General features: G+C 31.2%; 1 protein-coding gene across 4 annotated transcripts in view; it reads right to left on the bottom strand.

The window, feature by feature from the left end:
• PHF14 (PHD finger protein 14) overlaps positions 1 to 16,300 on the bottom strand; it is a 204,253-nt gene that overhangs the window by 63,847 nt on the left and 124,106 nt on the right. For 3 of the 4 annotated variants that reach the window (XM_065939050.1, XM_065939051.1, XM_065939049.1), the window contains exon 17: positions 2,664 to 2,781. In XM_065939050.1, the coding sequence (XP_065795122.1) occupies positions 2,664 to 2,781 (118 nt within the window). Of the gene's footprint in view, positions 1 to 2,663; positions 2,782 to 12,237; positions 12,266 to 16,300 lie in introns of those variants that run through there. The other variant, XM_065939052.1, reaches the window with a different exon arrangement.

The following is a 16,300-nucleotide window of genomic DNA, read 5'->3' as shown; positions in this document are numbered from 1 at the left end:
ATACTCAAAACAGAAAAAGAGACACAGAAGTACAGAACAGACTTTTGAACTCCGGGGGAGAACGTGAGGGTGGGATGTTTTGAAAGAACAGCATGTATATTATCTATGGTGAAACAGACCACCAGCCCAGGTGGGATGCATGAGTCAAGTGCTCGGGCCTGGTGGGCTGGGAGGACCCAGAGGAGTCGGGTGGAGAGGGAGGTGGGAGGGGGGATCGGGATGGGGAATATGTGTAACTCTATGGCTGATTCATGTCAATGTATGACAAAAACCACTGAAATGTTGTGAAGTGATTGGCCTGCAATTAATAAAATAATATTTTATAAAAAATAAATAAATAAATAAATAAAAATAATTATTGTTAAAAAAAAAAAAAAAGGCCAAGCAAAACGTATTAACTTTTATTCTGGATTTCTTTTAGGCCCCCAAATGATACTAACATCTTGACAGATGTTAATATACTGCTTTCTTAATTTGAGAGTTTCTGCAGCAATTTACTGAATTATAAACCTGACATTATCTATCAATGTTTTCTTCCTATAACCCAACAGTAGTCCACACCTTACAAGAGAAAATGTAAACAGAAATTTACTACCTGCTGATCAGGAATGAAAGTTTTCAAAGTGAGCAAAAACAGAGCTGATTTAACACAAGTATCCAAAGGGATGAATTAGGCTTCCCTGGTGGTGCTAGTAGTAAAGAATCCTCCTGCAAATGCTGGAAACATAATAGATGCTGGTTCGATCCCTGGGTCGGGAAGATCCCCTGGAGAAGGGGATAGTGACCCACTCCAGTATTCTTGGTGGACGAATTCCATGGACAGAGGCTAAAGTCCATGAAATTCCCATAGATTTGGACACGATTGAGCAACTAACGCTAACACAACTTTCAGCTTAATTATTATATAGATTAATTTTACATAGGAAAAAGTAGAAGTATGCAATGTTCATCTTGATATGATAAAAATACAAATCCATTTCACTGCTGTAATTTTTACATAAACTGCTGTGACATTCAGCAGTGAGATACCATATTTAGATGAAATTTTGAAAATGCTGGCTGTTTACATCTGGTTTTCGTTCAATAACAGGTCAGAGTACAAGTACAATGCAACTTTTCTAACAATGTATCTTACTAATAGATTTCCATTCAGATTCCAAAGATCTTATTCTCTCAGAGGGGAAAAACAAAATACGGGAACAATTCAACTCAATGCCTCAACAAAGGCATTCTGGATTTAATACAATGCTACATTATTAGAGCAGCATAAAACATTTTTAAAAGAATGTATACAAAAAGACTTGTTTATAAAATTCAATAAAATTTTTTTCAAAAATTGCTTTCCTAATTGCTTTTTGAGGGTAGAAGAAAATCCCAAACAAAAAACACACTTAGAAAAATTACATCACAAACAGTCCCTAAGATGACAATTTAAAATCTACAGTACACTATTTTTTCATTTAAATATAATTTCTAGAAAGTATTTTTAAATCATGTAATAAAATATTTTGATATTAAATATGCTCCATCTTAAATATGGGTCTTAATAGCTGGAAAATTATTCTTGATATCATATAGTTTAAAACCTTGAGTAAAAAAGCTTGATTATTAAATAAAATGCACAATATTCTATTTTAGTAATCATATATAAAATATGTAAAATTTTAATAAATTTCATTATTTGAGAAAGCAATAAAGAACTTTTTTCCCAAAAGTCAAATGCTTTTCTGCAATTTTTAATACAGAAACTTTTACAGATGGCATCTGTGGTAAGCGATTTTAAATCATTTAACTAATAAAATGAGTATTTTTGATTCCATAATCAGACAGGAATTAAGTGTCAATTTTAATTCACCCTAAGAAAAACAAATGCACTTAAGTGGCATTTAGGAAAGATGGCTTGAAGTTTATATTACAATAGACAGTCAGCTTTTGTTGTCTATTTAAAGAAGAATAACTTGTTTAACCTAATTGTATTGTCTTAGTTCAAATATATTCAATATATCTGTCAAGTGAGTCAAACCATCAGGAGTACAGCTATTCACTCACACATTAAATAAAACACATAGTAATCTTAAAATGCTGATCACCACAATTTAAGGTTTGAGCTACCAGAGAAGTCTAAGGTTATAATATTGATATTCAAAAGATATCATTTCAATAGTTTACTTTCCAGATAAACTATGAAACAAAGTTATTAGGTATTTCATCCTTTCTACTATCTAAAATAATTGTCATAAAAAATTTTAGCATATAAAAACTAGTTTTCTCAAAGAACACACCTTATAAAAAATTCATAATATACTGATTTTACCTTAAGATAAGTCATCTATAAAATTAAATTGGGTTTTATTGGTTATTCCCTAGGGTTGGTAAATAAGCAGAAGATGACAAATTTTGGTTACTAGATGACTATCTAACATGCTACACAACACAGCTAAAATATTTCATAGAGAAAATTTATATATTTCAGTAGAATTCTTTACTCGTTAATTTAAGGGCAATAAAATCACCAAAGCAATGTTTTCTTAAAGTGCATCAGATTAAAATGTTGGTCCTTCATATTCCAATTATTTTTAAACTGAGGAAGCTGATGGTGAGATGTAGAAAAGCTATCAAAATAAAGAGAAACAAGATTTTTCCTATAGGTTTTCCCTCCTTACCTTAGAAGATGAAGAATCACACTCCTGACATATCCATCCATAGCCTGTTTGTTTAGGAGATTTTTTCAAAGGAGGATCCAAACAACCAAAATGGTAGCACAGTCTGCATTCATCACACCTGCAGGGTAAACAGATTTATGGTGTATCTAAATAAAATTAAAAAACACCTTTTTCAGAAAACAAAAAACCAGTAAACTACTATATATTTCAACTGTAACACTGTTAATTCTATCCTTAGCTGACAAGATTATTGAATTAATGTTTACGAAAAAGACAATCTAAACCTGAAATAAATGTTTTAGGAAAAACAAAATACCAAAACAACAAAATTAACAAACAAAGCAAATATCATTCAGAACACGTTGATGGTAGAAGTGTTAAGACCATAGGAATAAATTTATGTGTATAGCCATGTGTTCAAAACTAACATTAAGATTTTCAATTTTGAACTTCAATAATAATCACTTGTCTATTAGCTTTAAAGTATTAAATAATATAAGATACAAATAATTAAACATTGAATATAATCTAATACATTATGATTATTTAAAAAAAATTTTTTAATCTAATGAATTCTAATAGGCCACACTAAGCTTAATTCTATACGATTTGTGTATCTCATCACTCTCTAAGTTAAGGTAGATTCTAAAAAAATTTCCAATGTTTTCAGCATGCTAACATAATCTATAGCAAATAAAAACCATACTCAGAATTATATTATTTTCTAAAATACAAATTTTCTGAAAAATTTACCTGCCACTTCCAGTGTATTTGGGTTTTCAAAGTACCTCCTAAGTACATTTTAAAGCTTATTAGCAAATGTTTGATAGTGTCTTTGCCACCTATGAGGTACAAAATCTAAGAAAACTACCATACCTATTCTTCGTTTCAGACAATCTCATCCTGCTGACAATGAAGAAAGATCTGTATTATTTCAGTGTTTTTCAAAATGAATTTTGCATTAATTGGAATAACAAGATGAAAATTTAACAACAAATAACAAAGTTGTATATATTTTATAGAAAGGATTATATTTCTCATTTTGTGTTCCTTTTTTTAAGTTAAAAAAACAATACTTTCTCCAAACCAATCTGTCACATTCTCAATGTATAAGTTACTCTTACTGATTTAAAACACAAAAAGTTGAGGAATTTATAACTAGGAAAGCAAAGAGGATATTTTACAGACAACATATTTAAGTAACATGTTACTTAAATAAAGTACAAAACAACTATTCAATAACTTTTGTTAGAAAAAAGGGGGAAGGAGTTACTGTGATAAACATGCAAAGAAAAGCAATTTATTTTCACAATCAAGGGAACTGCAAATTTACATTTATAGAAAAATTTCATATCATGCTACAAAACCCAATCTCCCATTTCAGGAATCAAGAGTTTCAAAAATTTAGCAAATTAGCTAAGTTCTTCAGGTATAAAGAAGTTTAAAACAAAATTCTATGTCCTAAGTTTATGTACGCGTTCCTCTACAACTTTCTTCTTATAAACCTAATAAACTTGAGTACTTTTCCAAAAACCTTTGCTTAGATTCAAGAGATGGACTTGAATAACAATGTTTATTATGATAATTCTAGCTATACAAAAAATCAAATCAAATGGAATAATAAATGGTACTTTATTTGTTGTGCCAGTATTATATAACTATCCAAAATATATTTAAAAGTAGTTAAAATGTTTTAGTACCTATTTTTCTATTATTAAGAAAAAATAATAGACAAATAGCTAACATCAAACATTACATAAAACTAAATAGCAAGTCTGTACAATTTTATGTTCTCAATTGAACTTATTTACCTTTTAGTAGTTAAGGTTTCAGTTACATTAAACACATACAGGACCCTTCAGAGTATAAGCATTTCTGAGTTATGAGAAGCTAGAGATTTCTAGATGGCTAAGCGTATACTCCTTCAAGCATGGAAACTAGTATTTCAGTCATCTTCAATGTGAAATTTAAAGAGAATCACATTCTTTGCTTCATCGAGAAATCTATTAGATATGGTTTACTCTATCTTTGTCATCCCAGGGTCACAAACACGAGTAACAGATACTGCTACATGTCTAACAGTTGTGCCAGCCTTTTGTGTCTGGAAATGAGTATCATCAGTCTGCCATGCTGTCTGAATTGTTGTAATCAACTATTTTAGGTCCTCACTTGCTGAAAAAATATCCGTCACTACTTTCTGATATTGTCACAGTGTTATTTGTCTAAGTAGCATCTCCCCAACAATAATTCATTGTGGATTCAGAAAACAGATCACTCAAACCTGTGCAAATTGACAGTTAAAAGACCAAGGAAATGAGAGCTGCTGATAAGTACATGGGCTCAATTTTGGTTAACTATAGTCTTTTTGGCTTAATTTAGGTTTTTTTAAAGCAACTTCAGATTGCCAGTAATCTAGGCTTTTGATAGTGAAGAGTTATAGTATTAATGTCTTCCTAGTTCATATTAAATTTCAACCTAACTACTGCATCTTTACAAGTCCATGCCATGGTAAACTTGCAAATTATGATTTCTAGTGTACAACTAGAATCAAACGCTATGTGAATATAAAGGCAAATCATAATTCACTACCTTCTATCTTCATGTACACCTTCGTGGCGTATGAATATAAAGATGTATATATACACAGATATTTCAATCTAATAATTGCTTCCCTGGTGGCTCGGATGGTAAAGCATCCGCCTGCAATGGGGGAGACCCGGGCTTGATCCCTGCGTCGGGAAGATCCCTGGGAGAAGGAAATGGCAACCCACTCCAGTACTCTTGCCTGGAAAACTCCAGGGACTGAGGAGCCTGGTAGGCTACAGTCCATGGGGTCGCAAAGAGTTGGACACAACAGAGCAACTTCACTTTCACTTTCTTTCTTTCAATCTAATAAATTAAGAACAAGTTTGTGACACTGAAGTAGTTCAGATTTGTAGTTGATTTCAATTAATTGTAAACTCAAGCTATCTTTCAGCTCAAAAAAAAATGCAAAAGGAAAAGATTTTATATGTTGTATTTGTTAGAAGATAATACTGAGTAGATGCTATTTGGAAATGACCAAATCCTTATTGATTGCCTCATTAATTACACTTTTTAGAATGACTCAGTCTACATATAGAACTAATGTATTAGTGTTGGGTTCAAGAGGAACGGAGGAACTTACTTGTTAGAATCGGGGGTGATATGGGAATTCTCTGAAGTTATAGCTCACACACTAGTATATAAAAACTGCAATTCCAAGACTAAGTATTAATAGCAAAAAGTAGGAACTGCCAAAATCCAGGAGAGGCAAACAGAAAAAGAAATAACCCAATCTTGAACTCATAACTATTAATAAATAAGTATAAGTGCTTTCTTTAAAAATGACTAAAATTATTTCCATGTAAAAAAAAATATAGTTGTTCTGTACTAAACTATTTAATTGAAAATATCTATAGCTTCAAGTGCTGGTAACAAAAATATCCTGAGTGATACAAGTGAACTCCAGTAGAATTTGCAAGAATTACTTCACCATAGACAAATGTAACAGATACCATTAAGAATCCTAGAAATCAAAGAACAATTTAGATGGTAAAAATAGTGAATTACTTATTTCACGCGCACACACACCACTTTGTTAACTTTGGCAAATTTTGTCAGCCAACAAATTATGGCTTAGGTTACAAATTTAGATCATTTTAAAAACTCAAAAATCAGAAACTCGTAAGGATCCATGATCATTTCACTACCAAAAAACTGAAACAGAGTTGAAGCAATTACTGATCCAATTATTATGACTGCTACATCTAATTCTGACATATACTTGGAAATACATAACTGCAACACATAATATGGAACATACCTAATTTATCAAATAATAAATACTGTGAAAAAAGCAGTCATTGACCCACAAAAGCATACTGATATAACACAATACACTTTATTAAATAACACAAATGTCTATGTTAAAAAAACAGACTATTATACCAATGGCACATATATTAAATGTGAAGCCAATGTCTTAAAATAGCAAAAGATATCATAAAACTAACATATAAAAACACAAAGTTGTTTTTAATAAAATGCAAACTGGATGCCTAAAGAATATCCTCTAAACATCTAATAAACTTGTACACATTAACATATTATAGGACATTCTAAAATTACAATTTTAAGTGAGATAAAATAAATCCCATTTATAATAAAAGGAAACCTGATTGACTAATTAGATTCTTATTAAATACAACTTCCTACTCATCAGATTCATAATGGATACAGATGTAAACAATAAAGCAGCTATATGTATATAGTCTTTTACACATTCATCTAACAAAATACAATGACCAAATAAACATAGTTCTATATGTATTTAAAATACTTACTTAGCATACGGTTAAGTATAGCACCCTAGACAAAGAAGAGGAAGAAAATGATTTATGTTCATATGTCCTGTGATCCATAGAAGCAATCAATCATGGGTTTGCCTGATTACTGAGAATATGCATATAAGTAAAAAGAAACATTTCCATCTACACCTAAGAGACAGGCTAGTGTTCCAAAGGGTTTCTTAAACTCCCTTAATTTCCAATTGATAATTTTATGGGAGAGTACACTAAGTAACTACTTTTTAAAACTAACCAATATATATATATATAATTTATAGCTAGATGATCAGCTAAATTTCAGGAAGAACAGAAATTCACAACATGGGACTTGAAAAGTGATATACATGTATTATAACTAGGATGATCCATAATCATAATTATTTTTTATGTCAATGAACATTTGATTTAGATCCCTTTCAAATCTATATGGAGTAAAACAAAACTGACTCTGGAAATGTACACTATTACATTGGTTCACTTAAAAAAAGAAACACACACAATTAAGTATCAAGAGAATTGTGGGTTGGATTTTCTTCCCTTTTTATCACTTCTATGTAAAAATTCTATATAAGAATGATCAAAAGAATTGGATTTGAATATAAGATTACTTACATAAAATCTTACAAGCAGTTAGAACACCTACACAAAGGTATTAACGAGCAGTGATAGGTTCTTTTATTGAATGATAGCCAATTATTTCAATTATTCATTTTAACAGATGGGAAAAACACATATTTGTGTCCCATGAGTTAAATCACCTCTAAAATAATACAAACTTGCACAAAATTCTGCAATCTACCAATATTAGAATAACACTTACTATCAATAAAGGCAAACTTTATTCCTTTTTATAATACTTTTAGTGTAAATAACCTATATGAGCATTTTCTAAATAATTAGAAAACATCTATTATAACATATTCCACATATAATGACTAATATGGAGTTCTTGAACCTATTTTTATTAATGCCACTATAGACTTCCATCACATGCAATAATGAATGAATGAGTAGTAGGAAACACAAAAATATCCTTTACACATTTAAGTTTATTAATTGGAAAAAAATTTGGATAATTATTGAAATTCAAATTCATTTTTAACTTCACTTAAATAATGGGATTAATTCAGCTTGCTACATCTGCAGCAGTCAAGTTGTAAGATTAAAAGTGAAAGGAAAAAATAAAACATGAAACAAAAGAATTCATATGAAAATGCACAATAAGGTCAAGTACCTCTTCACAGCACGAGAGAACGATGAGACATTTTTATACCTGAAAAACGTCTGCTTTGTTCTTTAATAAACTGATCTCCATCTGCTCATGCCCTTGGAAATTTTTCAGCAGTACAACCTGCTGTGCTCAAGTCCCACATAACTTTGTATTTCCCTGCTCATAATTAACCAATTATTCTCTAATCAATAGTGTAGATCTTGATTTTACAACATAAATTAGATAAATGACATAATGGCTGGGGGTCAATCTCATTTTATTTACAAAGCCCAGCATGAGCATCCAACTTCATTATATCTTATGTACTTGAACAGCAGTGAATCTTATCAGCAGGCCTACAGAAAGTCTTAAGACTGAGTACTGGGAGAAAGAGGCCTACATTTTTATTAAACTAAAAAAAAAAAAAGAAGTATTTGCAAAAAATGTCCAGATCAGAAATATTTTTAATCACAATCCTTAGTGTTATGTAAACTGACAAAGTGCTGACTCAGACAAGTAGGAAAAAATTTCTGCCTTCATATATCATGCAACTCTAAAGCTAAGTCTCTTAAACAAGTTTTAATTGTTTAAATGATTTCAGAAAATTTAAAGAAAAGTTAATAATGTCAATATATCATTCTGCTACAGAGTCCTTCTGAATTCCTTGAAAAGATTTTGGTGAAATATTAATAAAATATTTCCACACTGAGAAACAAGTGAAACAGTGGTAAGTTTTGTCAAATAAAGAATATGAAGTGTTTAAAAATAGTGATCTCTTTAAGTATATGATATAAAAACAGGGAAATAGGATAGTGAATGTGAATAGTCTTATTATTTATTAGTCATCAATCTATTTTTACTATTATAAATGCAAAATCAGATAAACACTCAAACACATGAATAACAATGATATATAAATGATAAAAAAAATTTCATTTACAAACTTAAAATGGATAAAGGTTAAGGTTAATTTCTCCTTTCATGTTAAACACAATCCTAATTTCAAATTTTAACAAAGTTACTATGGACAAAGGCTATGCGCCTTGATTCATTTCTGTGCCTAAAATATTGCTATCTCCGTAACAGGTATAAAATAAACACCTATTTAATTGAACTTATGTATAATAAAGAAGTTAAACTGCATGTGTTGTAAATAGAATTACCACAATCTCTTTTACCTAGAAATAAATATTTTTGAAAATTTAAGGGCCCTTTAATGAGATTAAAGCCACATTCAATCAATCGATGTCAAGCACAACATCATGACAAGCACAACATCATGATTCTTTAAAAAAATTATATACAAATTTTGGACTCTGCGGGAGAAGGTGAGGATGGGATGTTTCGAGAGAACAGCATCGAAACATGTATATTATCTAGGGTGAAACAGATCACCAGCCCAGGCTGGATGCATGAGACAAGTGCTCGGGCCTGGTGCACTGGGAAGACCCAGAGGAATCGGGTGGAGAGGGAGGTGGGAGGGGGGATCGGGATGGGGAATACATATAACTCCATGCGTGATTCATGTCAGTGTATGACAAAACCCACTACAATACTGTAAAGTAATTAGCCTCCAACTAATAAAAATAAATGGGAAAAAAAATATTATATACAAATGGTTGTTAAAGGATGTCCCTGGCCAGCAGCAGCATCATCACTTGGGAACGTGTTAGAAAAGCAAATATTCTGGCCTCATCCCAGAGCCACTTAATCAGGAACTGCAGGGAGAAGGAGGGAGTAAAATGCAGAGGACTAAAAGAAGACGGGTGGTACGTGAGCAATCTGCTTTTAAACAAACTCTTCCTGTGATTCTGACGTACTACAAAGTTTCAGAACCACTGCTATATACTGTCATGTCATTCTTCTTGTATCTGAGTTATTTATTTTACCGCTTGATATTTCAGTGTTTTTTTCCTTTCCCTATTATGTGACAAGGAACCACCATTTATTTGTTTGGCTGTTTTCTCTTATATATGTCTGTAAAATATGAACAGTTTAGTGTATATTCCCTTAAGTACACACTAACATCTCCTTTGAATAAAAACTGGACCAATTTCAGAAAGGGTTAATTCTGTTCCCTGGAAATATAAGAGTGTCTAGGAGATTATCAGGAGGAAGTGTTTTATCCTATTCTATTCAAAAGTTCTACTCCAAATACAGGTTTGCAGGAACAACGATCTTATCAATTATGTGTTTTATATTTGTGTTTTACATTTTTATATTTACATTTGTGATCTGTGACCAAGATTCTCAGAGCTAGCACCAAATATGGAACAGGATATCTACCACAGAAGTATAAAGTAAGACAGAGAAATGAAGACAATATGTTACTACAAACAGAAAAAGGTAGAAAGGATTTTGATTGACAGTGACATCAAAAGCATAAGACTTAATCATTAAAAAAAAGTCTAAAATAAAATGACCATTAGTAATTTCTCACCATATATCAAAGGAGGATCAGGTCCCAATGCATTAGCATAGTCTTTTTTAAGGAAATGGAAATCTGTCATTTTTCTTAAAATCAGCTAGAATTCAGCAACAGTAATCATTACCAACTTTTTCTTAAGATTATACAGCGATAAATAGTGAGTCCTTCTCCTAAGGAAAAAAAAGCCTACTGGTTTTGCTACAGGTTATTAATATTTTTCCTTCAATGTTACAAGGTCTTTCAATAAGTTAATGATCTCAGTTTATACATATTTTATATACATTCTACTTTTATTACATATCCAATAAATTATGGTTCCTTAGTATAACTATAGATTACTAGCATATAGCAACTCTATATTGATACTTGCTTTTGATTATCTACATTTCCTACTCTATTCCTAATGTTTAAACTATTTTCAATTGCCACTATACCTGAAAAGATGTCCCAAACCACATCTATAAATCAGGTAATTCCAAGAGACGTGTTGACAATTTACATGTAAATATGCATTTCAATTTCAGCAAAGAGTCTCTTCTAAATCAGTTCAAGATGAAGAGATGAAATATTCAACATATTTCTGTCGTTGACTTAAAACTGGATCATTAAAGCTTGAAGATCAAATTTTAATTCTGCAAACCTTTGGAAAGATACAGATGTTGATGAAGTTCTTTCATTTGGCAGGTTGTATAGTCAATAAGCTTTGTATCTCTCTCCTTATTTTGTAACCTCATATTTATGGTTGAGAAAAGTAAAATTAAACCAAACAGAGAAAGTTTGTATTAAGTCAATGAAGACTCAGTAAGTTTGGTTACTAAAAATATATAGAGATCAACACAGACATACCTTGTTTATTTAAAATCTGAAGTTGTAAAAACTGCATGCTAATAATATTAGTGCTTTCACACTAGAGCTAATGAGTCAAAACTAGAATGGCATATTCTTTCACAAGTTTTCATTTTTGCTGAATATTATAAATAAAAGTAACATTTAATATAGTCTAAAGTTGTTTCCCAATGTAGCATTTCATACAATAATATATGTATTAGCTGGATGAAACAGAACAGCAGACTAATGTAACGCATTGTCTTTCTTATTTGTTACTAGATTTGTTCAACAGTAATGAGTAGCACATTGCATGTAAGTCCCACAGGCTTCCACAACTCTTTACTAAGTCCAAACACTGTATATCATTTGCCAAAGAAGCAAGAGGCGAAGACATTACTTAATGGACAATTCTGACAAGACATTATCTAGCATTTTTCAACAATGTACATATCATATGTTTCTGATTAGTGCAAAAAAAAAAAAAAAAGTTGAAGGAGGAAGAAAAAGAGAAAAAAAATCCATAGAGGCAAATTAAGTGCCTTGTCAGTCCAAGTAACAAACCAATCAATTACATTCTATTCAAACCTGACAAGCAAAGGCAATTTTTTGCAGTGATAAGCTTATGGGAAGGACAAGATAGCTGTTCTCCTTTACTTTATGTACTCTATTGAGAGGGTTATCCACATTTTAAAAATCACACTTATAAAAGAGGTTTCCAGGATTGCCTCCGAGGATGAGCTGTGGCAGAGTTGGGTCTCATGAAGGGTATCTACACAGTAAAGTGATAAGAAAAGAACATTAACATTTAAAGATCACAGCAGATCTGCACTATGTCTTATGAAACACACTAAAAATAACCATGGTAGATTCAAATAACATACGATCTGGTCCAAAGAGACAGACTCCCTGAATCTAAATGCCATGATCTTTCAAAAGTTTTTACTAGTTAAGCTGGAACTATTCTATTATTAGAAACACTGAGTAGCCTCTTGTATTACTCTTATTACTTTTAGTTGTCAAAATAAACCTTACTAAATAAAAAAAGAAAGCATAAACATGATGAGGGGCTTGCGTTTATACAAGCAAATATGTAGTCCAATCAATAAATGTTTTAAAAATAGCAGTTTGCTATTTTCTCATCAATATAGCAGTTTAATAATGTTTGAGAAAGCATGCAACTATGTTAAAAGCAAAAACACGTAATCAGGACAGTACAGGACTGGTTCTACTGGTTCTACTCAAGTAGAGAGTCTCAGGGAGGAAATTTTCAGATGATTCTTACTCCCTGGGCCTCCACTGCCTTCTTTTATTAAAGACTATATTGGAAATGCTTTGTTACAATTATGAAAAGTATATCACTAACCAGTTATTTGAGTAGATCTGTTCAACAAGTGACAGAATACATGTCATTGAAAAGACCTGGTCATTGATTATAAATGTACTAATTTTGGCCAAATTTTCAAAAGTCATTCATTTGTATTTATTTTCAAAACTTTCATCAACGTTTCTTGTATTTATTTCCATATCAATACATTTTCTGAGTAATTTTAGATGCCTAGCAATTTGAGGTAACTTTTTTGATTGGGGTAAACAAAATCTTATCATTCTCTTCAGATATTTACATCTGTGTAGATGAGGTGAAATTGCCAACTAGTCACACATCACAGAAAAAGTTCATTTCAGTATTTATTAGAGAGATGTGTTTAATGCTTCTAAGTTCTACTGAGAAAAAGAAAGTGAAAAGTGGCACGATCACAGACAAAGCGCTACTGAGAAGAGCTACCATGCCAAACTGAATAACCTCCAAAGCAAGGAAAAATAAAATTGTACAAGAAAAAAAGAATATAACATGAAACAGAGTTTTCAGAGAAATGTACTTATCAACATATGAGAAGTAAACAGAATGAACAGAAGTCCCTCACTGAATAACAAGGAAATAGATAGGAAGAGCTGAATTCCCTTGTTGAATAGTCACATGTGCTAACTTTTCTCAGCATTTCAGTCTCCAAGTGATGAGCTTTAAGCACATTCTAAATCTGATATTCTGAGAAATGCTTTGTCAGCAGGTTAAGCACTACTAGATAAGCCTAATGCAAGAGGAAGCAACCACATCATTTATCACAGAAGTACATTTAACTTAACTTGCACTTACATGCAAAAACAATGGAGACTAGCAGACAACCCAAGATGTATTTGTATTTAACACTGATAGGAATTTGAATAAACACTAGATATCATAGAAATCTGCTTTAAATTCTAATTAAATCTAGATTTAACTTTGAAAACACTAAAAAGCTATCACTAATATTCTTCCATTCTAAAATTTCACTTAATTTTCAGAATAAGCAATATGATTTATCCTGTGTGCTACCGTCCTAGGACATTAGACTACTATGTGGTCTTTTATATCAGAGGTCAAGCCTTGACTTTGTATTTATTCCATGTGCTTCTAATAAGTTTACTTACAAATTAATGTAGAAAAAAAGGGAATTAAATATTTTCAAAGGGCTTCCCTGAGGCAAGCTTCTTGTATAGTTGGAATTGCTGACCAAGAAGAAACATCTACTTTTGCCCCAATGAAGGCAAATATGCTAAAGAAGTATTTGTCTGGTCAGCAGTATGCCTAAAGATTAGAGCATTTTCAACACATTCAAGACTGCCTAAACTCAAAACTAACTCTACTACTTCCTGTTCTACCTATTGTGTGGTCTTGAACAAGTTAAAACTCCTCAGTTTCCTCAGTCATAAACTAGGGGTAAAATGAATATCTGTCTAATGGAGTTGCCTTGAGGATTACATGAGATAAACTATGGAAAACACCCAGCACACTGACCCTTAATAAACACTCTATAAACTAATATAAAACTAAACACTCGGCAACTAACATGAACAACATTAGATTTATCAAACACTAGAGTAGTATGTGTGTTGGAAGGGAAGAAACTATATTCTAATAACAGTTTATATAACACAGTTTCAATATATCTTTGGAACAATTTCTACTTCATGATGTTTAATGTCTCTGTACCTCAGTTATTTCATCTCCAAAATGGAGATGTCCACACCTCATATGACTGCTGTTAAAAACTGAATGAGATAATACATTTAGAGAGCAGAGAAGAGGATCTGGGATATAGTAAGCATTATTTTAACATTAGTATTATTTTAATCTCTAGTTCATAAAGATTTTGGGGTTCAATTATTAATAAAATGTTAAAATGTTATTTTCTTATATATTATTATCTAGACTTCAAAATCCATCAACTCCAACATTCATATCCTAGCTACAAATTCTAAATCCAATTAATGTCTATTCCATATGTCCAAAACTATACAAATTTACACAAACAGCACAAATCAAAACCATGTTACAGGAGGAAAAGATGAAAGGGGATGTTTGATTAAAAAAAAGAAAAATCAGAAAACAATATAGTTGGTTTCTAACACTAAAAGTTAGATAATGTTTATTTTATATGATTCTAATGATTGAAAATGTTAAGAAGAGCTATCTTAGCTGACTTGGAGAAGGAAACTGCCAGGGATCAGAGCAGCCTCTAGAGGGAATGGGTTACTTACATACTTCTATCCTGGCAGGGGCTTTTTGCCTGTTACTTTAGTAGTGATACCAAGCAGATGATTCAAGTGTCAGAACTGTATAGAATTTGTTTTGAAATTACTATGAGCTACAAAATCTGAGAAAAAATGAGGTTGAGACCTTCATTTTATAGATGAGAAAATGACTATAATGGTAACGTAATTCAAGGTCATTCATCTAGCCAGTAGCAGAGCTATGGGTGGAATATCAGGCTTTCTAAATAACTGAATAACCCCTTTGATGTGTAAGTTAACAATATTAACACATTGCAATAAATAATGAGTATAAAATTACAAAAAATAAATTTTACTGAAAAATAAATGCGTGAAATGAGAAATATTTCACTGCTATATATGATAAAAATTATAATGTCTACTACTCTAAAATTGCATACTCCAGAAATACCACACTTCACTATGTAATTAATGGTTACCATGTTCAGGCTTCTGTTTTTTTGTGTGTTTTGTTTTTTTTTTTACAATTTACTTCTCTATAATGCATTTATTTAGAAAGAAAATTTAAAAATTCAAACACAGATAACAAAAATATTTATAAATCATACTAAGTTACTTGAAGGTTTAATGGTTTAATATAGATTTGAAAATCAATGAATGTCATCATTGAATACTAAATGTGTGAGGCAGGTTAGCCACTCCACATGTCTAAAAAAATCATCAAATCAGCTTAGTTATAAAGGAAAAAATATATACTGAACAAACATTTTCTTTTCAACCCAAATTTTATCAGAATACTACTCTAATAAGAATCAGTGGCAGCTGGTCTACCTCCATTATCCAATTACAAATATTTTGAACATTAAACATCCCTTACCCAATTTTTACTAACAGAAGAGCATTCTTAAAAAAAACTTTCAAGTACTATTTCCTTCACAAGATTCAGTTTATTTTTTAATTTCCTCTTTAGAATCTAATCTCATAAAAAAAAAACAATCTAATCTCTTCATGATGTATTATATATAGCATCAGTTTGGTTCTAAAGACAGTAACTTAAATCACTGATCATTGTTTTTTATAAAGCTAAGTCTAAGGCACAAAGGCAATATCCTTAGAGCTAGGGAAGGCTAAGCAACTCCTAAGAACAGTAGTATAAAGCATTCAATTTTAAATTTTAGACCCTTTTACCCTAAATGATTCAGCAAATGTTCAAGACAGCCTTGGAGTGATGCTATCTGGAGAACAAAGAACAGCT

This window comes from Muntiacus reevesi, chromosome 6, assembly GCF_963930625.1.
Source record: "Muntiacus reevesi chromosome 6, mMunRee1.1, whole genome shotgun sequence".
In the NCBI taxonomy this organism is placed as follows: Eukaryota; Metazoa; Chordata; class Mammalia; order Artiodactyla; family Cervidae; genus Muntiacus; species Muntiacus reevesi.
This window is presented reverse-complemented; position numbering and strand designations above follow the sequence as displayed.